The 24,297-nt window shown below is 43.0% G+C and overlaps 2 protein-coding genes across 9 annotated transcripts in view; one reads left to right on the top strand and one right to left on the bottom strand.

Moving 5' to 3' along the window:
* r3hdm2 (R3H domain containing 2) overlaps nt 1-12,942 on the bottom strand; it is a 79,038-nt gene extending 66,096 nt beyond the window's left edge. For 3 of the 8 annotated variants that reach the window (XM_030091957.1, XM_030091948.1, XM_030091953.1), the window contains exons 1-2: nt 12,674-12,942; nt 11,179-11,233 (exon numbers count right to left, since the gene is read on the bottom strand). The gene's annotated coding sequence lies outside the window, so the exon portion shown is untranslated. Of the gene's footprint in view, nt 1-1,919; nt 2,393-11,178; nt 11,234-12,673 lie in introns of those variants that run through there. The other 5 variants (XM_030091958.1, XM_030091954.1, XM_030091955.1 and 2 more) reach the window with 3 other exon arrangements.
* Nucleotides 12,943-19,337: 6,395 nt separating this feature from the next.
* Nucleotides 19,338-24,176, top strand: LOC115388703 (inhibin beta B chain). The gene is made up of 2 exons (XM_030091960.1): nt 19,338-19,956; nt 21,375-24,176. Exons 1-2 carry the CDS (start codon nt 19,614-19,616, stop codon nt 22,154-22,156), a joined length of 1,125 nt encoding a protein of 374 aa, XP_029947820.1. The 5' UTR covers nt 19,338-19,613; the 3' UTR covers nt 22,157-24,176.
* The last annotated feature ends 121 nt before the right edge of the window (nt 24,177-24,297 follow it).

Here is a 24,297-nt window from a genome sequence, read left to right as displayed (position 1 = left end):
ACTTCTTTCTTGAAAAGGCTCCAGATGAGAAAGTGTGAACCTTCTGACTTAAAGGCAATTACAGCAGCTATACTCCAGGGTTTGTTATTGATTTTTTTTCCCCTCCCTTCACTTCACTCTCTCGTGCTTCCTCCCCTTCGTACTCAGTACTTTTTCCCACGCATTGGCAATTAGAATGCAGGAGTGAGGCTATAGGGGCACCGACTACCTGGGGAGCACAGCTTCAAAGTCACAAACAACAACAGTAGCGATCACATCCATCGACAGGGATGCACACACACACACACACACACACACACACACACACACACACACACACACACACACACACACACACACACACACACACACACACACACACACACACACACACACACACACACACACACACACACACACACACACACAAATATAAACATTCTTTAAACAATCCTTCTCTAGTTTGAGGGGGCTTAACGTCACCATGTGAGCCAGTGTAGACCACCTGACTGTAGTCGCTGTAACTGTACCTGGAAATGCCTTGTTTAGGAAAGGGCCAACATGTCAACTGAGCTGACAAAAGGAAGATAGTGTTATTAGCTCAGGCAACCCGATGCCAAGCGGACTGCTTCTATCTAATTTGGGGTTGCTTAGGCGGATGGTTATCTTTTGCAACTGACAAGTCGGCAGAATCATGTGATCGGTATTATTTCATCAAGCTACTTGAATGCACGGCTTAGGACACCGATGCATGTTGATTCATCATAAGGCTGAAAGTGATGCATACGCCTGCACAAAAAGACAGACATTATATAAACAAGCCACATCCAGCATGAGACAGATCTGGGCCAAGTTTCATCGAAAAGACATTAAGGAAGTAAAACATGGGGAGGTTTGTAAATATGAAATTTGATCAACTTTCAACCAGCAGAGGAGCAAAGAAGAGGGAAAGCCAGATCTTCCATGCCTGAAACAGAGCTCGGGCCATGAGGATGGCTTGCTATTTATAGCGACAGATTTTTTATTCAAGAGGGCTCTGCTGTTGTGCTTTCTCTCACGCTTGTGCTGCCTCTCCTTCTCTCACCTCTCTATTCTCTCCGTTCGTGCACACTGTGTTCCACAAATAAACAGGCAAAAAAAAAAAAAAAAAAAAACACATCTACATAAGCAGCCATATAGATTAAGTGTACTTACAAATCTAAAGTCTAAAGTGTTTCCAAATGTTCGATGCATTATTTAACAATCGCAACTCATGACGGCAGCTTCAAATCGAGAGGGTCGGCGGGGAGAAAGTTCAAGTTTGTGAATACAGGACTTTCCACATGCCTTATGTAAAGCTATAGGTCGTCCTTCTTCCCTGCACCCCTCCCTCCCTCCCTCCTGAGTATGACAGTGTTGCAGAGCGACGCCTACTTCTCAGTGACTCTACACCCCACCAGACCACCTCCACCCTCCCACACAGGCACAGTGGAAGGGAATTCCTCATTACCTCAGCGTTTGCCTCACGAAACATGTTTTGAGGGTGCCGCTACATTAACGTGAGCGTGAACTGACCACTAGACAGAAAGCACATTAAAAGGACAGAAACACACGGTCTGACGGGTTAATAAAACAAAATCTATGCAAAACGAAACATGATCGTCTTTCCAGCTTTGACACATTGATAAAATGAGCAGCACTTATGCAAGAGTAGGAGCCGTATCAAAGTATCTCACAGTGAACACTGCCACATGAATTTTGCACCGTTAATGAGGCATAATTAAAAGAATTGCTGCAGGAACTTTACAATGAGCAATAATGAAATGTGCCATGATCGGAGGCAATTAACACTGTGGCAAAGGCTGCATGTTAAAACTCAATTCTTCAGCTGAAGGAACCGCATTTCACCTTCACATTATTAACACCCACTGCCAAAGACACACAGATATATACGTCCTTACTGTATTTAGAGTTCAGCTCTGGATCTCCAGCCAAGTCGGATCAGGTGTCTCACAGATAAAAGCACATTATCGCAGGAGAATCAGCAGCAGAAGCAGCTCTGGATCCAGATAGCGCTGACATGAGTTTTGCCTATTGTAAGTAGTAGAAGCGAGTAATTTCCATTTTGTGCGTCGGGAAAACAGCAGTTTCAAGAGTGCTGAGGTCTGCCACTGTCTTCAGATCATTCTCCTTTCTTCGCCATCATGCTTGCTCTGTTCCCTTCCAATCTGAAGGCTCTAGCAGGTCTGTTTTCTTAATGGCTTTCATGAAAACGGTCAGAAGTATTTCGACTGCCCCCTTTCTTTTTCTGAATGAAGCACAAGCACAACACTAAAACAGAAAACCTTTCTTGCTAGCTGGCTCCCTCTTTCTCTCTGCACTCCTGTGCTATCATGCACGCAGTTTGCAGCGCTCCCTTCTCTTCCAGCCCTCCCTTTTTGTGTGGATTCTCTCTCTCTCTCTCTCACTCTTACATATCTTGTTTGCTCTCGGCTTCTGTGAAACAATATAATTGCAATGACAACCAAACCAGGGCATGAAAGAAGCCCAGCGGTTTGGAGGGCTGCATGGATCAGCTACTCCGCCACGAAACGCAACAGCAGGACTCCAGAACGAGAGCTTACAGTAAATACATTCACTCCCTCACAGCTTCAGTTTAGATTCAAGAGTTTTTATACGAAGCGCACAGCCTGCATCCATCCGTAGGCAGGCAGAAGACACAGACCGAACACACTCTCGTCACATTCACCGCTCTCCATTTTATGGAAATATCTGGAGTCATTATCTGTTGCCTGTCCCTGGTTAAACTGAAGCAGCTTAAAAGCACTGACAGCTGCTGGTGAAATAAGAGCACTGCTGCACCGGTCAAAATAAAGCAATTTAATGAGAGGGGTTTTGAAGTAAAGATAGTGGAGTGAACTAATCACAGCAGCTCATTAGCAAGGAAAAACCCTTAATCCCCCCTAAGAAAACATTTGCATGTTCTCCCTGCAGCCCCCTAACCGCAAACAGCAGCTGAAGGATGCAGAAGAGGCAGTCAAAAGTTCAGCATCAAAGGAAATGTCAACTGGGAGCATACAGAAAGTGGCAGGGATGTCGGTTCCGTCGGTAGCTCGACAGCATGTGTCCAGGTTTCATTGTTTATTCAAAAAGTTGTAGCCTTCTTAGACAGTATTTCAGCTGACACTTGACAACCACAAACCAGACAACAGATCAATATTTTAATCAGCAGAGTTCATTTTTTTTGGCAACAGAAATGAACAAGATGACAAATGGACTAACTCTAAACAGTGTAATGTCCAAGACACTGTCTGTATGAAAAACACATCGATCATCCATCTTCTTTCCTGCTCAGCCCACATGGGGTTGCAGTGTACAGTTCAGCAGTTATATTTTGAGAAGCAATTATACATTTCACACAACACGTCAAAACAAATGGGTACGTAATGGTGCACCGAAGTACATGAAGACACACTGCAGCAGAACATAACACTGTCCCATTTCCTTGCTCTGACAAGGTTGCATCTAGTTGTGCATTAACTTGAAAATGATGGCTCTATAGAACTAAATGTTACCTTAGAGATCACCTCTGAAAGTCAACCAGGTGCCTCAAACTCATTTCCCAGCAATAGCACCAGCCCCGCAGTTTCCAAATTGAACTCCCAGCACAATTCATTTCAATCACCCGCTGGGATTGTCACGGCCAATATTTTGTAATCCTACCTCTGCAATGGCGATCATTAATTTCTCACTTTTAGTGCCCTAATTGTTTTATAACCATCATATGTATGAAGCATGACTGTTTCAAAGTGCAAATCAGTAAACTAAGCACACGTGTGGCCAACTGCGTCAGGCTGACGCGGTTTAAATATGAACATGAACAATAAAAGGACAGACCAGTACAAGAGGCATGAATAATGACTACAAATAGACAGTCGTATTCGACTCCACTGATGTAAAGGGTAAAGATGGAGTGAAAGTTTGAAAAACAGCACATCGGTGACCAGAAATATAGTGGATCCACCTCCAGTGGAGCCAAGAAAAAAATAAAAGTGGACCAACTCTTGGCACCAGCAATGTTAGGAGAGTAGATTAGGTACTTCATAATGCTCATTGAAAGAAGTTGATTAATCAGGGGAAGCACGCATGTGATCATTCATAAAACAAGCTCAGAAAACACTTTCAGGTTGTAAAGCCAAATTGAAATAGTAAACAATCTCTAACAGGTTTTCTTATGTTTAATTCCCATGGGACGACACTTCCAAAATCACTAGCTAGAATAAGGAATAATCATGATAAGTTAGCCAAATGACCTGACGCATGCACCTTTGCTGGTTGGGGTCAGATACTGAATGGAGAGCATCTCACCCAGCAGCAGGGGCTACAGGAAAAAAAAAAAAGCTGAAGCAGGTTGACGAGGTGTTCTCTCATAAAATAACGCGCTTTGTCAGCACTTTCCTTCAGAAAAGGCCAATAAGGTAGCATACAGGATGTGTCATAGACATAAACGGTCTTATATTCACTTTACCTGAACAATGCACACCCGCATTCACTCCAAGCGTTTGAATTTTAAATCACTCAGAATAACAGCTAATGCTAGCAGTGATATCATTTACCCAGAGACACTGTAATCTTATCATCTCGGAGACGATAACGCAGACCATCACGACATTGACCCAGCAAAATCTGCTTACACTTCGTTCAAGGCAAAGGCTTCAGGAAGTTCAGCCATGCCTGAATATACCATGGAAGGACGCAAGATAATTAACTAAATTACAACTCGACACAAACGTGCCTCATACAACAGTAGCATTAAATCCAACATGATTGCTGAACACTGAGATCAAAAGCTTTAAACAGGTTCGTTAGACTCACATTTCTTGTCAAGAATGTTTAAAATATTTTATGAAGTGTGCTAAATCTTGACTGTTTTCTGATCTTTGTCTTTTTATATTAATTATTAAGCCCTAATTGAAGCTTTCATTTAGCTGGAGCAATTAGTTGCCAGGAAAATCGCAATTTATTTCAAAGGGGTATCTACTTCTCGATACATGAGTTTCAATCATAAAACATGCAATACAAAGATCAAGCACTATTAGATTTTTGTTACTTAAAATATGCATAGGAAGTAAATATACTTCACTGTTGATATGTGTTATGACCCGGAGAGTCAAACACATTTTTAAAGGACACAGGACAAACAGGATGAGGGTCCAGTCATTTATTTAACACTTTCTCCAGAGTCGGCGTCTTGAAGCTGGAACCTGACGAGGCTCTGGAGGAAAGATAACCCTCATCACCCGTGCCCCAAAACTGTATTACAAAAAAAGAAACAAAGTAGCAAACCAAGGAAGGCCCAGATGCGCCAGCCAAACTTAAGAAAAAGACGAGTTCACAGCCCAGCTGCTATGCAGCCGTCGAAGCTGATCCCTCGTCCAAACTAAAGACAAAACCCCAACTAAACCCGATCAAAAGAAAGGCGAAAACGGGACGGCTGGTCACACCTGGACGGAAAAAGACAGCGATCCAAAAGAAGGGAAAAAACGCAAAAAAGAGAACGCAAAGCCGGCTAGTGGGCTAGCATGCCCTGCAGCCACATGCCTGCCTGTCGGAGCCGGAGTCCATGGCGCGCCGGCGAGCGCACCTGGCGACAGGTGTAACGAGGTGGGTGGGCGAGCGAGAGAGAGACCGGACGACGACGACCCAGAGCGCCGCCTCCATGCTGCTATTTATAGCGCGGCGGCGCGACTCGCTCCAATCAGAACCGAACAAAAAAGGAAAAAGATAATTACTTCAAAAAAGTAACAAAACACAAAACAGGATAAATATTCCCTAAATATCTGAAGGGGGAAAAAAACGTGAAACTGTCCGTAAAAAAAAACCACGATGTGCCCGCAGCACATCACACCCCCACCCAGAGACACTGAATAGGATCGAGCAAGGCAAAAAAAAAACCCCATAACGATCGACCTATTCAGTGCAAAACAAACATCTACAGGCGTGAGAGAGCATCAGCCACCACGTTATCTTTCCCGCGAATATGCTTGATAACGATGTGAAATGATTGCAGCCGCAAAGACCAGTTCATGAGGCGCCGATTTTTGTTCCTCATGCGGTCCAGAAACACCAGCGGGTTGTGGTCTGTGAAGACGACTGTGGGAGCACTGGAACCACCAACATAAACTTCAAAGTGTTCCAGCGCCAGGACCAACGCCAGCGCCTCCTTCTCAATGGTGGAGTACCATTTTTGATGTTTATTGAGTTTCTTTGAAAAATATGAAACTGGATGCTCCACCCCATCAGATCCATCCTGCAACAGGACAGCGCCCACGCCGGAGTCACAGGCATCCACAGCCAACTTAAATGGCAAGTCAAAATGAGGGGCGGACAAGACAGGAGCGTTGACCAACAGCGACTTGGTGTGTTCAAACGCGGACTGACACCGGCCGGACCAGCGGAAATCGACTTTCGGACTAAGCAAGTCCGTCAAAGGGGCAGCCACAGCCGAGAAGTTTTTACAAAAACCCCTGTAGTAGCCCACCATCGCCAGATACCGGCGCAGCTCAGTCCGTGTGGTGGGAACCGGAACAGAGAGAATGGCCTCCACCTTCGCCTGAACAGGGCGCACCTGACCTCCCCCAACCCTTTTTCCCAGATAAGTCACCGTTGCTTGACCAAATTCGCATTTGGATAGATTAATGGTTAGATTGGCCTCACTCAGACGCGCAAAAACAGAACTCAAATGGTTCATGTGCTCACTCCATGTGGCAGAACAAATAACCAAATCATCAATGTAAGCCTCACAAAATGGCAAACCAGACAAGACGACATTCATAAGCCGCTGAAAAGTCGCCGGGGCATTGCACATCCCAAAAGCCATGACCGTGTACTCAAGGAAGTCGTCGGGTGTGACAAAAGCGGAGATCTCCTGGGCGCGTGCAGTAAGAGGCACCTGCCAGTACCCCTTCAGCAGATCCAGTTTGGACACAAACCGGGCAGCCCCAACATGGTCCACACAGTCCTCCATCCGAGGCAGTGGATAACAATCCGGCTTAGTCACCCCATTGACCTTCCTGAAATCTGTACAGAAGCGGTCTTCTCCATTAGCTTTGATCGTGAGGAGACACGGCGAACTCCACGCACTGCTGCTCTTCACAGCAATGCCGTGCTCCACCATGTACTCCACCTGACTCCTCAAACGGCGACGTTTGTCTGGATTCACCCTGTAAGGATGTTGCTTTATGGGTCTAGAATCACCCACATCGATATCATGGCTGAGCACACGCGTCTGAGTGGGAATATCGGCAAACAGCGACTTATAAGACTGGATCAAACGAGTGACATCAGCCTGCTGGGAAAAATCAAGGTGGGAGAACAAGAGAGGCAGGTTCTCCAACGCCACCGAATTAGAAAACCGTCCCTGCGTCAACGCTGCAGAAAACCCGTCCGTGTCAGGTTCAGCTCCGGGCAGCTCCTCCCGATTCGCAGCCAAGCTCACACGCGGCTCCGACGCGGTGACGTCATCTTCCCGCCCTGCCGCCGAACTACCGGACGAGCCCCCAAAAATATGTTATGACCCGGAGAGTCAAACACATTTTTAAAGGACACAGGACAAACAGGATGAGGGTCCAGTCATTTATTTAACACTTTCTCCAGAGTCGGCGTCTTGAAGCTGGAACCTGACGAGGCTCTGGAGGAAAGATAACCCTCATCACCCGTGCCCCAAAACTGTATTACAAAAAAAGAAACAAAGTAGCAAACCAAGGAAGGCCCAGATGCGCCAGCCAAACTTAAGAAAAAGACGAGTTCACAGCCCAGCTGCTATGCAGCCGTCGAAGCTGATCCCTCGTCCAAACTAAAGACAAAACCCCAACTAAACCCGATCAAAAGAAAGGCGAAAACGGGACGGCTGGTCACACCTGGACGGAAAAAGACAGCGATCCAAAAGAAGGGAAAAAACGCAAAAAAGAGAACGCAAAGCCGGCTAGTGGGCTAGCATGCCCTGCAGCCACATGCCTGCCTGTCGGAGCCGGAGTCCATGGCGCGCCGGCGAGCGCACCTGGCGACAGGTGTAACGAGGTGGGTGGGCGACCGAGAGAGAGACCGGACGACGACGACCCAGAGCGCCGCCTCCATGCTGCTATTTATAGCGCGGCGGCGCGACTCGCTCCAATCAGAACCGAACAAAAAAGGAAAAAGATAATTACTTCAAAAAAGTAACAAAACACAAAACAGGATAAATATTCCCTAAATATCTGAAGGGGGAAAAAAACGTGAAACTGTCCGTAAAAAAAAACCACGATGTGCCCGCAGCACATCACAATATGGAAAGCAATTTCAGGCTAAATGATTCATGTTTGCACATATCACCAGGATCATATTGGTTGTAAATATTTAAAGAGATTTTCAATGTAAAAGTAGATTTCACTTCGAATTCATTAGAGTTACAATAGCTGCAACATCGACACAACCACCTCCACACAGCTGAGATCCGTCAACCGAGTCTAACGACAGGGAGAGGACGAAAGGTGTGATGGATCCTCCCTCACATTTTGCTTTTTTTTTTTTTTTTAATATAAATTTTACTTTGCTATGGCATGACAGGAAAGCAACTAATGACTCTGCGAACCTTGCGTGGCCTTGGAAAAAGGGTTTGTCTCAGGTTGACCACATGACTGGGATAAAGAGGGATGCCATGCACTAATGCCACCTAATGCCTCAAAACCAGTCCAGCCATTTCTTCTGCACTTGAGCAGTCAGGTAGTGTCCTTCCCAGGCTGACAGCAGACGGGGTGACATTAACGGAATAAGAGAGGGGAGGAGTCCAACAGGGATCAGTAGCCAGAGATACCACAGACGGGCCATTTGTGAACACAGTCAACTAGCAAGGAGCAGGAGTTTCTACATGCAGCACCAGGCATGAAAAGACTGGTCAAGTCTCTCATTTGAAGCATAAATGTACAAGCAGGTGTTTGTACCAACAACTCTGAATGGAGATAAACACTTTCTTTCAGGCTTGTGATTCTTCGTGAGTTAAGTGGACTCAACTAACCGCGAAATCTTTACATGAAGCTACAAGTGTCTTGAGCCGTCTTTGAAAATGTGGCCAACGCTACTTGTTCATGCCAAATCTTTCAACTTGTGACAAACTTTCAGCTAATTTCCTCTTTTGACTCTTGTGCAGAAAGCACCCCAGCTCTGCAGGAGCACTGAAGTCAGTCAGACTGATCTACCCAATCTGAAGCCAGACTTACAGCCATGCAACCAGTCACCTCCCTTCTGCTCTGATCAATAATTTACATCAAAGCAAGCTGAGGCGGGTGGTTGTGGAAAAACTGAAGGATGACAAACGCTGAGAGGGGGAAGACGTGATGAGAAAAGGCAGCTGAGAAAATGCACGAAAACGGGAAAGGCTAAGGGAACAAATAAAAGATGGAGAGGGAAACAGAAGCAGGAGCGGTTAAGAGAAGAGACAGAAGCAGCAGCAGCAACAGCACCACGCTCGGCGCTCTGGCAGAGATCTATAAATAGCTCTTCAAATCTCTCTAGAAAAAGCCACTCTTCTACTTATGCTGCTGCAAACAGAGATCCAGACAGAAGCAGATATGGATACCTGGCTGACAAATAAACAGGCCACTTCTTATTGAATAACAGCTGTCTATTTCCATTACATCAGTCCTAAAAATACTGTATTAAAAACATGTTAACACGGACCATCTTGTGGTGTATAAATATTTGATTGTAGGATGTGAACACAGTAAAAGCAAGCCGACTACCCCCGACACACAGTATCACACGTTCTGCTGGTGCATGGAAAAAAAAAAACCTGCGTCTATTTATGCAAACTGACAACCTGGAAAGAAAAAAAAATCTTTAGTCATTTAAAGAATAGTCAAAATTTTGACTTTCTGATTGCAATATCCTTATGTAACAATCTAGTGAGATTTGAAAATCTCAGAGGCAACACAAAGTTTCTGGATATGTGTGAAAAATTCCCAAGCTGCAGGTTATAATGGGGGGGGGGAATATGGTGACTGGGAGGCAGAATACTTCATCTGTCTTATTGGTGGCCTTAGCAACAGTAGACTGTTGATTCAATGACTCACCTCCACCAGATCTTACAATGGATAAGCCTTTTCTCAATGATGCCCTTACACCAGCGACTGGACTCAGTCTTGCTGAAAAATGACAAACAGCCTCATGCATAGTTTTGGAGGAGCGCAGTGCTGTAGTGCAGATGCACATGATTCTTAAAAAAACAGTCAATGAAGGCTTCAAACGGGAAAAAAAAAAACATGCTCCTGGAGGACATGCCTACTTGAGCTGTCATCGATTTCACTCAGTCTGCAAACAGGGAGTGACAAATTGTGATATTTTCATGACAATCTCAACATCAATTGCGACTGTGTTGGCAGTGTCTGTCTGCTGATGGCAATTCCCAGGATCACATGACTCGCCAATGCCATCTCTCTCTCCCCTTCGCGCTCTCTCACACACTCACAGTTACTTTTCCCAGAGCAGATGTTTGAATCACAGCTCAGTTCGCCTGTGCAGTCATCCCAACTTGTTTGTCACAACAGTATTGCTGCCTATCTTCATTATGAGTGCCAAAAAAACAAAGAGGCAATGTCATGATGAACAATATTACCTTAGTTTGGAGTGTGACACTACAGGCATAAGAACATATTGAACACAATAATCACCCTGAAGCAATGGCATCAGGGTTACACTGTAGTGGAACTATCAGTGGACAAATATCTAAATTGGCTTTCACTACCCACCATCATTCAATCATTTACAGTTCTGTAACTTCTGGATCTTTTAACGATACATTTATATATTGTTTAAATGCAGTTTCTGGCCAATCGGAAAACACATGCACTCACACAAACCAGGTTACAATTCCATAAATAACACTGTGTGGTCACCACTCTACAATCCGCTGCAAACATTTCACTCTGATTCATTTGAGCAGTTCATCACTTCATTCATACTGCTTTCATTAAAAGCTCCCTCAGTTGCGATCGGGACAATAAAATATTAACATGGTCATGTCGTGTGTGTGTGTGTGTATATAAATAAATATATGTGTTTGCCTGTGTGTGGCATGGAGAAGGCGGACTTTAAAGATGGTGCTTAACATTACGTTTCACATCTGAGTGCTGATCGCAGATCATCGATTCCCAAGTTATCTCAGCTCGTCTCCGCCGCGCAACTTACCGTGTCGGTGGCTGTGTGTCCGGGGCTCTTGTGGGGAGAATCCTTCAAGTTGTGTCTGTAGAGAGCAGATGGCAGTGCGGTCAGAGTCGTGGCTGTGCAGCTGACTAGAGATATTAGCTTGCACACACGCCAACAATAGCTAGCTCACGGTATTAGCTGCCTTCCTCCGGCGAACAGGCGCGCCGAAGTTGGCTTCCGATTCGTCGCTTCCGCTTCAGCAGTGAAGAGAAAACTTCACTTTCAGCGACATGCGGCAGATTCGCAGCTTTTCAAAGACACGTTTTACGATTGAAACTACATCAGATATTTAGAATGGAGCGTTAATCGTAAAGATTTTTCAATACTAAAATTCACTTTAGTAAAAAAGTAATATATGAATGTCTCTATTTAATTTTAACTTTCCAAGTCTGGACTGGATCATCTCAAAGAGACTCATAATTAGTAATTATTTATACATATATAATTACGTAAAACAAGTCCAACAAGATGCACACAGTGTTCTACTTATGAAACCATTAAAGCTGACATTTCATTGGATTCATATGAGCCATAAAAGACCAGGCCTAGACTGAATACCTATTAAACTCGAAGTATCTGTGCAAATTCACCACAGAAAGACAAAAAATTAAAGTATTTTTTTAAATAAAGCGACCAACCTAGGACATCAATTATGTATAATCAACAAGGTAATAAACAATAATAATCCTTGATGATCCATTTAAAATTAAAGAGCTGTGCTTGGTTTCGAATAATCAAAACAATAATTTCTGCTTCTGAAACAAGCTGAATGAGATTTTCACTGAACATAGACTGTCTTTAACCAAACTGTAGTCTGTGTTATAAAATTCAGTCTACGTTTGACAAATCTAACAATAAAGGTTTGTATCCAGATTGTTTTGATTTTACCTCATATATGGGGCATTTTCCCTTCACATGACCACAAACAACAAATGGGTTTTTTACAAATGTGAAACTGGATATTTAATGAACATTGAGCCTCTCTGGGGAAAGTATTCACATCATCAGATATGGCGAATTTCAGTTCGTAAGCTAAATAAGATCATCTCAACAGAGAACGAGTTTCTGGAATCACAAGAGTTGTCCAAACAAATCTGCATCAGATTTAATCAGGACAAGCAATTTTATTTGAATAAGTTCTTTCAAAAATATTCAAAATCAGCAGAGACTTCGTATAGAAACCGTGGGTGTCAGTCAGCAGAGGGGCTTATTTAGTGTGAAACGAGGGGAACACGGCAACGAAAAAGTTAAGTTTTTACCTTCACTTCTAAATCGGAAGCCACGAGTCGGAGGCTAACTTCAGTGCCGTCCGTGAGTATAATTAGCCACCTACAGTGTTAGCCATGTAGCTAACGCTAGCCCGCTAGTTAGCCTTTTCTTTTCTGCGTACGCCAGCTGCCAGGCGTCCACAAAAACCCCGCGTTTGAATTACTACCGCCTAGCCGGCGGAGTATTGCACCGCCAGAGCAAAACGTACCTTGTGATAAACGCGCGCCAGCGCCGAAACAGGTAGCCGCTGCGGTTAGCCAGCTCCGCGAATGACTTACCGATGCTAATATAATGGTGTTGGTTCACTGACTGTCAAAACAGCGCCCTGAGCGTAGAGAGCGGCGTGAACGGTAACGTCAGGTAGAGAGCGGCTGCAGACGGAGGCAGGCGACTCCGCGAAGGGAGTCCTGCTAAATAACGACGACACCGTCAAATAATAAAAGGAGGAGAAATTAAAGAAAAAAAGAAAGAAAACGCAATCCCCCCCTCTTCTGCGCTCCGTGCGTGTGTGTGTATGTGTGTGTACGTGTGTGTACGTACGTCAACGGCGCACGGACACATCTAGGACGCTCCAACAAAATGTACAAGAGCCGCGTGCCGCACCTGCACCTTTTTCACACACACTGTGGTCACCAGAAGAGTCTGACAGCTCCCAGTCTGCAACATAACAGTGTCAAAGTCATCCAGAGGCCTCCAGGAAAATGACTACAATAATAAATAATAAAGTCATAAGAATTACAACTTCATAAATGGGAATTTATTTAGGTGCAATCTGAAATCTCATTTACCATTTACATAATTTGTATCACCCAAGAAACATTTATCGAGAAGTTGTTGTTTTCAACAAAAATAAGTTAAATGACTAGTTCATCTGTGAAGCGCTGTTTTTGCGCTGCACAAATACTGGATCCGTTATTTGCACAAAGATCCGTCGATCACGCTGTGCATTTTACTAATACAAATTAGCATAGAATGGTCACAATTTAGAAATTTCTCCAGTTGATACTTATGTAATCTATCAATCTTGCACATTTTGAAATGTTTACCTCGAGAGGTGGAGGTTTTCGGAGAGCCGATTGGGGCTCCAGGCCACTAGAGGGCGCCCAAGGACTGACGAGCTTTATGTCTTACAGCTCGGTTTTCAATTTTGTGTGTTTTGGTTTTCAATTTTGTATGTTGATGTGAATACCGCTTTACAATATTTATCCATTATTACATTAATGGCTGCAGTTTTTACTTTACATTTTCTTTTTTTATTAACTTTTTATTAACTTTTTAATTCATACATCCAAATATATTTCTCCAAATCTGAAATCCTCAATCCCAAGAATACCACGGGTTAGGCTACTATAAAATCATAATATCAATTGGATCTCAGTCAAACCTAAAATTAAAAATCTGATCAAATCATGATGCAATGGGGAAATTCTATTTGAAAAAAAAAATTGTTCCAGAATAATTCAATGATGTTGTTGATGTGCTTTGAGAAATGATTGCGGATGTGGGACTTTGAGAAGTCACAAAGGTCACTTCCAAACATAAGAAAATGTATATTGACAAATGAAATTTTAATGCTACTTTAGTAATGTAATAACCAGAGAATAATTTAACAAGGTATTGGCATAAGTCATCACAACAGTGCCTCAAATATTTCTTCCCATTGTGGCTTTAAAGTCTCCACAATCATTGGTTGTTAGACACCTTCAACAAATTTTGCAATTAAACCGTGTTTTAATGCCATTATTCCAGGTTTTACGCTTCACTTATGTTTTTTTTTTTCTTGACAATTCCTTCTCACCAATTCACAGGAAGAAATCCTGGTGGGAAAAAGTATTCCCCTGACCCCTAAATGTCCATTACTGCTGTTACAAACCTTCAGATCTTTCAGCCGTACTTTTAAACTCACATTTGTGAAACCCTCCTGTTCATACCATGCATGCAAATTTAACTTTTCAGGAACGGAAATACACTGATTGAAAAGAGCTAGCTTTCACTGCAGCACTTCGGCTGTGCAGTTCAGGATCTCAATGTTGTCTGCTAATGTCACAAAAATGGTGCATCAAGCCCCCTAGTGGACGAATTAATACTAGCAGTTATTTGAATCTGGAAAAAAAAGCAGTTATGGCCTCTCTGTGATCTTCTGTGGGGCCACTTTTGGTCCACTGACCATATGTTTGACACATTTTTGATGAAACAGTTGGTAAATGGACATACACCAGCTTACAGGTCAAAGTAAAAAGTAATAATTTGTTACTGACAGGACACGTTATTCTCCTACTATTGTGTGATTAAAGTACACAGCAATACAAAACAGTATGTAATACGAGATGGTCGGGGTCATAACACTTGCAATATCATACAGTCATATGAAGTACTACACAGTATTGTTATCCTGATGTGTTTATTTCCTCCGTTAATGATTTGTGCACTCACCTGACAGTGAGAATATTTCTAATTCAAATCCGAGCTGTGCTTTCTGTGCAGACCGTACATGTACTCACTGTGTGTTCAAGGGTTTTCTACATTTAGTTTGGCCTCCTCGCACAGGCCAAAAACATGCATTTGATATTAAATTGTGATTTAAGTTACTTGTAGGTGTGAACATAAGTATGAGTGATTCTTGTTTGTGAGATTTCCTTATTTCTGCACTGCACGTTCAATTTTACCTTTAGCGTGTAAAAAGTAGCAGGTAAAAAGTAAAAAGGAAACACTTTTTTCTTTTTTTTGGTGGCTTCAGGGAGCTTTAGAGACTACAGTAGCAGGTTAACACTTCCTGAGAATAGTTTTTCATTTTAATTTCTGAAAAGATCTCATGATTTTAAAAAAAGTAATGAGTGGAGGGTAAAAACATCATTTGAATCAAAAAACACATTGAGAACCGAATTTGTTTTAATGATAAGAGCGACCAAATGAATAAATATACTAGAATTTGGCATTCAGAGAGCGCAGACCTCCGCCACAGCTCAAATCACTCACCAAAAACAATAAGAACACCATATATAATTAAAAAAAAAAAAACATTTTATTTCTCCCCAACACAAACAATGTATGAGAGAAAGCTGTTTGTTGCATGTTCATATCTCAATGTGTTGCCTCACAGTGAGTGACACTCCGGAATCCCCCTATTTTTGTCTGTTGTGGATCCTGGTATCCGTAATACTTCTGTGATCTGGATCAGCAGCTGATATCTCTTCGAGTCATTGAAGAACTTACACTGTAATTTTTTGCCTTGTCATTTACTGTTGAGTTATGCCCAACTATGTCAAAGACTGCTCTATCTCTCAATGATAAAGAACCCTTTAAAAAAATTCCTGGATCCAGACAGTGATCCAGATCATCACCAAAATTTAATGGATTCTAAGTTAGCCCAAGACCCACCTTTCCACAGAGTTTCATTGCAATCCGTCCTTAACTTTTTCTGTAATGTTGCTAACAAACCAACCAACCAACCAACAAACCGACGTGATTACATAACCTCCTGGCGGAGGTAATAAATATTACTGACAATCAATGGTGACATGTGAGTGGGAGGTGTGAGGACACGACAAAAGATCAATGCATTAAAAAATGTCTCCCAGCATTCTAAACCATGGTGACTTAAGAAAGCTAAATTAACCACAAAAACTCATTAAATTTGAGTTTGGTCTATTATTTTGTTGTTGGATCAATGCATCTTGGCAACAAAAGTTCTACCATTGGAAAGCCTGATTATCTGCCATTTTAAATGATGAAACACTTGTAAGCACCACATATCTGTGGGATGAGCAGCAGAGCTAAGAATGTTGGCTGCAACCATAAAAAAAATGCCAAACCGTCTCTACCAAAGCCAAATGGTTTAAGTTTTTCTTTGCTGTTGACTCGTCTGGTGTGGTTTGAGGACTTGGATGAGTGAAGTCTTAAAAAAAAACAAAATATTTTGGTAATTCATCTATAAATGAATTTAATAGGAGCATTGCGTGTGGAAGAACCACATACAGCCACAACAGCCGGACAGTTCCTCGTCACGGTGGTCACCGGCCTGCTCCCACACTGCTTGAGCGATGCTTCTTATTTATTGACCAGCGTTTGTTTTACATCAGCCAACAAGGTTGTGCTGGTCAGTCTGATGCCAGCAGCACACGCAGGCCGATCCCGCAACTTCTAAATGGGTCTGGACGACTGGCAGCCTCTTCCATCCTTTCCACTTCCAAATTCTGGAGGTGGTCTCAGATAAATCCACTCTGCGGGGGTGACCGCTGTCATCCTGGAGGCTATTTTGCTTCCAGACTGTCGTATCGGAATCCCACTGCTTGCAGAATGCTGTATTGATACTGCATTGGGTTTGCCTCCATCGCAGCAATATGTGGAGCGTTCTCTGTGTCTTCTCCACACAATCCAAGAACCACAAATGTATGTTTCTTTAAAATGTGGCATCATTTAAAAGGGACATAATCTCACCTGATCATTAAATTTGAGATGGTGCTGAACCAGTGAAACTCGAAACTGAAAATAGGAGCCCAATGGCTGAATCCATCCATCCTCTATACCGCTTATCCTTTTCAGGGTCGTGTGGCGCTGGAGACAATCCCAGCTGGATGGCTACAAATTCTAATGTGAAATACATTCCTGTTATTACTTTAATCAGTGCTCCTGTATTAACATCACAGATGCGAGCCACATTATAAGTCACGGCACACTGGCAGAGGCCTGTCTGCGGAAACTCAGAAGAACATTCTGACAAGATCTGTGCAGTTCTTTTAAAAAATAAAAAAGTATCCTGACTTCACCTTAAACCTCAATTTCAAATCACTAGAAAATACCTTCTAATATCAGCTTGTTGTGGTTTTACTGTTGCTTTTAAACATGTTTGAAATGTTAGTGTGGGTGTTTCATGGGGTTTTTTTGTGTCACGCTACAATTTCTCTATTTGATATTTCCACTCTGTGCAATATGTTTTAGGAGCATTAGTATTTATTTATTCATGTTTGGTAGCCTCAGTACACTAAGCTGCAGTCTAAATTAAGGGTATCCAGACCTTTTTTCACTGAGAGCCACTAACAGAAACATATATAAACTGCAGCTGTCTGAAATGTTTTGCACTTGCATGCTATCTATTTAGTTCAGCTATTTTGGGTTAATAGCAGCAGCATGTTTCTGTGGTTAGCCTTGTCTTGTTCAGAAGGTAAACACAAGCACAGCCTCAGGTCGTAACTCTGAATCATTATACAGTCAGTTGCGATTTTCATGTAAGAGACGAATTCCATTATATTTGCCAGCTACTACAGGCAAACTATGAATCATTGACTGAAGTTGGTCGTGGGTCACCGCTTGAACACTTCTGGTCCAAATGACTGGCTGTTTAGATATTTGATGCACTGAAGTCCTTTTTCTTCTCCTTCCTGGTGACTGATAGCAGTGTTTTGAAATGGAATCCATACATCGTCTGTGAATCCTTTTCATAAATTACAGGAAAACATCTTTGAAAAATTCCTGGTTGATTCTTTGATGTTTGGAGCGAAGTCCCCAATATTTGCTAACGCTGTAATTTACTTTTTTTGAAAATTACTTTACTTTCACTAAGCTGGTGATGATGGAATACTCACTGAGACTCAAAATGTCAGGACTGTCAAACTCAAACATACTCAAACGCTCCCTAAAAATAAAAAAAAACAAACTACATATTGCCCGGTTTAAATCAAAGTAAACAATTACTATTTAAAAAAATATGACTACCCATGAAAATAAGGAGCAACAGTAGTTATTGTTATAAGTGTTGTTGATTTTTTGCACCCACAGCCAAAAAGGTTGTTATTATTTGGTTGAAGTCAAATTGTGAAGCAATTGTCATTCCTCAATTCTCCACGGGTCGGCAGGCGAGTACTCCTCTGCAACGAAAATGTCTTGACGGTCAAACTCCTATTTAACCCTGAAACTACCAAACACCTGCACGCACACATACATACAAGTTCGACAGATTTTTTTTTTTTGTTTTTTATTTTTTAATGTGGTTGACTCCAACTAGTGTCCAGGTCCGTGCACTCTGTCTCTGATCAGTTCTCCATCCGAGTCTGAATCTTTTCTCCCCTCTGTTTGCATGTCACAACCAGTGATATACACAAACAGTTACACGGAGGAATGAACTGTATCTTGTTGGCCTGTAATTGGCCAATTTTTCAATCATAAATCAGCTGTAAAAGCTCTAATTGCACTCTTTGCGTTTGCGTTACAAAACGATCATCAAATTAAAAGTGAAGTCAGCTGCGTCGTGTGTGTGTGTGTGTGTTGGATAACATCATGAGAAACAAAAAGGTTTGAAACTTGTCCGGGCAGCCAGAAGACAGGGTTCATTAATCCCGCTTGTCTCTTTTCTCACTCACCTCACTCTTGCGGGATGATTTATTGTGCCACCGTGCAGCAGGCGTGACTGGGCTTGTTTGAAATACCGCGTCAGGATCCCCGCCTCGTAGCCTCCAGCGCTTTTTTTGCACCATTTCAACAACAATTCAATGGTTAAGTGCCAAAGAGTCCGACTCATTTTGTAACTGGGTTAAAGGTTGACCGATATCAACTTTGATCAGATGAAGTTTGGATGGCACGTGGCACAGGAACTACCTGTCGCGCCAAACGCGAAAACTCACCAAACAGTGTCCAGACTGTTTGCACAAAATGTGCCAAAATCAGTCACTTTACGCATTTTCTGACACAAAGGCGGCGAGTGAGATCACCTATCAGGTGTGTCCCTGACAAAAGAATCACATTCAAAGGAGATATTGTGAGTCAGTGGGTGTGTGTGTGTGTGTGCGTGCGGGTGCGTGCGCTCCGTGAGAGGAATAGAGTGTTTGCCAGTGATTTCCACGGTGCCCCGATGCGCTCATTGGTGCATCCTTCCAACGTGTCACCAGTTTTTGTGGATTACCCCAGATATCCTCATCATCAGCAGAGTGAAAACGCACTCCGCTCCCTTCACCTCCTTCACTCACGGCGTTCCACCTGTCAGCCGGGACCTCTGACAACACCTCTGAAACTTTTTCTCTTTTTCCAAGGAACTCACGGGGAAGCGTTTTTTTTTTTCTTCTTCTTCTTTTTTCTTTTTGGAGGGAGAAGTTTCTTTTAATCTCTCAACTGTAATTCCGGGTGCAAAACTTTTTTGATTTATTCAGAGAAAAAGGATGGCGCCGACTTCACTACTCTCCGTTTTTCTTGTTCTGGCACCTTTTTTGCTCCAGACGCTCTCGGTGCGTGCGTCCTCGGGCTGCGCGTCCTGCGCAATGACGGGTTTGGACAAAGACGCAGAAGAAAGGCTGATGATTGAATTTGCTAAGCAGCAGCTTTTGGACAAACTGCACCTGAAAGAGAAGCCAAACATCACTCAAACGGTGCCGCGAGCGGCTCTCCTCACTGCGCTGCGCAAACTGCACTCGGGGCGCGTAAGACAGGATGGCACTCTTGAACTAGAAAACAAAATCCCGACCAAAGACCAAGGCTATGAAATAGTGAGCTTTGCAGATATAAGTAAGTTCGGTATTCACTGTTTGCATTGTATTATTTTTACTTTACCAAAACATTGAATGAGCGCGTCTTATGCGTGCGTAAAATATTCAGTGCGAAGCACTTTAAGATGCTGAACTCTTCTAGAAAACGTGATTAGATAACATTCCACCGCTGGTTATAGGCAAGTTACATATATTTGGCCACATCTGTGCAAATTTGATTGATCTTTGAAGTGAGTATTATTTAAATGGAGCTTTTTCCGTTATTGAAGCATTATCTTTCATAAACTTTTATGACACCTAGTTTTCCCAGGAGTTGTGGCATGTATGTTTCCTAAAGTCTCTGAAATTCAGAAAGATGTTAAGTCTGATTAACACAGTCGGGCAGTGTCAGGTAGGTCAACCAGCTGCCTTGGGAACATCGGCTTTAACCTTGCAGTGACACCAGGAGAGCACACGATGATCTCAGGATGAAGTTAAGTGATGCTTTCAGAGCAGGGGAAGGATATAAACAGATTGCAGCGTGCACTTTCTTCTAGCTGGCGGATAAGGGGAGCGCTGGTGGTCCAGACGATATGTGGACAACCTCATTCAGCCCCTATCTGCTGTGCAGACAGGTAAAACAAAAGCACTCATATGACTGCAAGAGATAAAGGATACAAAGATCTAGTGAGAGAAGTGGTGCAACTCCTTGATGATTCCCCTGGTACTGAAATCATGCGGGTGAAAATAATTATAAGTAAGCAAAAAAAAGGGGCTTCATCCCACAAAATGTGGTACTTTATTTTATTATTAATGTCAGTCCAGAAACTGAAATGGGAACTTGCTTCTACAACACAAACATCCACAGGAGATTTCAAAACACTTCTGAGGTAAAGCCTCTTGGTAGAAAGTTCTCATACAACTTGTGGGTAGGTCTGAAAATCTGTAGGTAAGCCTCACATATGCTGAGCATGCAGTTTCATGTCTATTTTCTTTTTTCAAGGTTGGGTAAAAAAGCCTAAAGCAAGAACAGCGTGACCTAAAAACGTGTGGAATTAGCTGATATCACACTTGGAGTGATACTAACTTCACTGAGTGTCCAAAGATTTACTCATGCCACAATTTATATGAACAATAAAGCAACAAGTCAGCAATGTTTAGGAAGTCTTCTTGCTGCAGGGTTTGTTCGGTGTTTCACTTCAAAAATCAAAATTTTATTTGCCTAAATATTTACATGTGACTGTCTGCCTCTATGACCTTATAACAAATGTCAGTTGCAACACAAGCTCAACATACAGAATTTTTTAGACTTGCATTTTTAGAGGAATGTGTCGTACATATTGATTCTCCCTGTAACTGAAAAAAGCTTAAATATAGCAGTATATGAAAATGTGATATTGTCTGAAACGCTGATATTAACGTCCTATGTGTTGTTTTTAATTTGTATCTGATTTGTAGATGAGACAGAGACTGGCGATGAGGCCAGCCTTAGCCTTACCTTCCAGTTTCTGCAGGAACGAGGCCAGAGTATCCAGGTCCTCCAGTCCTCCCTGTGGATCTACGCTCGCTCCTCGGAGAACCCGTACCGCGACTCTCGCCTCCACGCCCGGGTCTTCCTCTCCGCGCAGGGCGGGACTTCGGCCTCCAATCGCACCTTGGTGATGGAGAAGATGCTGGAGGTCCAGGAGAGTAACTGGCACACCTTCCCCATCACCCGCACCCTGCAGGCCTTCCTGGACGGGGGCCAGCACCGGCTCCGTCTGGAGGTCAGCTGTGAAGAAGACGGGAAGAACCTGTGCTCCCTGGGCGGCCCCGCCGACTCCACCTACCAGCCCTTCATGGTGGCCCAGGTGCGTCTCCGGGAGAACCACGCCAAGCACTCGATCAGGAAGCGCTCGCTGCGCTGCGGCGACCACGTGACGGTGTGCTGCAAGAAAGACTTCTACATCAAGTTCAAGGACATCCAGTGGGACGAGTGGATCATCGCGCCCGAGGGCTACCACATGAACTACTGCATGGGCCAGTGCCCCCAGCACCTGTCCGGGTCTCCTGGTATCGCGTCCTCGTTCCACGCCACGGTCTTCAGCCAGCTCAAAGTCAACGGCATCAACACAGCCACGACGTCATGCTGCATCCCCACCGAGCGCCGGCCCCTGTCCATGGTCTACTTCAACTCTCAGCACAGCATCGTCAAAACCGACGTGCCGGACATGATAGTGGAGTCCTGTGGGTGCACATAAAGGACAGAGTGAAAGACTGTTTTGTGTTAAATCCACCCAGAACACACATGAACATTGAGGGGTATGTTAACTTTTGAGATATCATAGGCCACACACTGAGAAATGTTCATTACATCAAAGGCAATGTGAAATTGTCTTGTTTAATTCTGGTGAAATATTTACAAAGACTGATGTGGTATCAAATTATCTACATTTTACAGTTAGCAGCTTTAAAGAAATAAGAGTTTGTTACTCTCAGATGCAAAGGTTGCAGTCAAGTTTGCTTTATCTAGAATTACAACAATTAAACCAACTATATTTGTACAGTTATTTAAAAAAAAGTTTCAAACAATCAGATACACAGTTATAGTTCTCAGAAAGAGGATGGAAAGAAGAGCAGAATAATTCCTAAATCACAAATTCAACACAGTAGAGAAAGTTGATTTACACAGGTGATATGTACATCCAGCCAGTGCTGATTAGGTTAAAAGACATTAATGTACATGTAGTTTATTAAAGCTGCTGGGAGTCAGCCAAATTCTCATGTTATGTCTTTTACAAATTGTTAGTTTCCAACTCTTTCCAAGCTTTGCTTCATGTTGCAGATACAGAATCTGAGTCAGATGCATGTGTGATTGCATTTCCATGATTTTGTGGGACTTCTCTTAGTCTATTTAAATGCTGCAGTTTTAAAGCAGGGCTTTCAAAATGAGGAAGAAACCCCTAGATTTAAGTGTGCCTTCTTCTTTAACTTGACAAGTGCAACTTTAGTACATGCGGTGGAAAATACGATCAGGGTGTCGGTGAAATGGTAATGTTTCCAGTTGAAACGTGTTGCCTGTTGGCTAACAGAGCTCTTGTGTGATGTGGACATGTGACTGCCCACATCGGACTGTTGATTTGAACTTTTCCTTCAAATCCAACAAGCAATGTCACATTTCCACTTTGTTCTCACTATAGCACAGAAAAACAAACAGCGAACCGAAATGGATCGAGCCGGTAGAGTCCGCCCCGGCGTCTGCGAGCGTTATGCAGCCCACAGCTCATATCTCGGCTGCACGCAGCTGAGATATGTTTAATCAGCATCTCCACTGTAAATTTACACAGGTCAGCTGATCGATCGGGCAGCTGTGGCTCTGACAGCATATGAACCCAGGGTCACTTTTCAGCAGCGTGATCAAACGTTCAGCTATTGCATCAGTCGTGGGTGATGTGAAGGTCTGTGGGGCTGGTGGGTCAGCAAGCATGTGCTGTTGCACGTTGGCATTTATAGCTCCCAAAGTCTAAAGTTCTCTGGGTTGATGGTAAATTAGGAACTCCCCTGCTCCCGAGGTTGCCAAAATTGGATTGGTAAATAAAATCATAAGACACTTTTTTCTTTGAGGCTTGAGTGTGTGGGTGTGTGTGTGTCACTATTTGCACTCTCTTATAAATATTGGACAATCAAAAAAAAAAAAAAAAAAAGAACGGGTGTTTGCAGCTTTTCTTCGATGCAATCTGGGAAAATAGGTCGGAAACTCTCGTCCGAGTTTTTTTTCTCATCTACGCCGATCACCAAGATGTTGCTGAATATGTTATGAAACAGTTTTCATTCTTCTCTGTTGTCTCTAAAAGCTGCACCTGCATTGACACGAGCTGTTTAAAACCATTCATCTTCTGTATCCGCCTTATTCAAGCCAGGGGAGATCAAACCAATCCAGGATCAAGGAGAACAAGTGAACAAGTCCTCAATAAAAGTCCCGGAGAATCTAAAACCAGCTCGTTTTGCCTCAAGGCCCCAGTGCTAACCACCGCGCCGCCCCGGTGTACAGCAGTTTGTTTATTGTATGTATTATTGTGTAATTTCTTTTGAAAGCACTTCCTGTCTTAGCTGTGACTGCGACATTGAGGTGCCATTTTACTAAGCACTTTATCGCCCTACTGTATTTTAAGGAAAGCTTTGCTTAATGGGTCTACTGTACTTCTAACTCAGGTGAGCACGAACTACATTGTAATGAAAAAAACCAAAAAAAAAAAAAAAAGAAAAGACGGCCTACAGAAAGCAAACGTCATTGTATTTTCCTTAGTAGTGTTTAAATGTGTGGTTTTGTATGTCCTCGCAGGGATCCAGGCACCTGGCTTAAATGCAGTCGATATTTCAATTCTGTTCCAATCTAATTATT

The sequence above is a fragment of the Salarias fasciatus genome, chromosome 5 (genome assembly GCF_902148845.1).
Source record: "Salarias fasciatus chromosome 5, fSalaFa1.1, whole genome shotgun sequence".
Classification (NCBI taxonomy): domain Eukaryota; kingdom Metazoa; phylum Chordata; class Actinopteri; order Blenniiformes; family Blenniidae; genus Salarias; species Salarias fasciatus.
The sequence above is the reverse complement of the archived record's forward strand: the minus strand, read 5'-3'. Positions and strand labels throughout refer to the sequence as shown.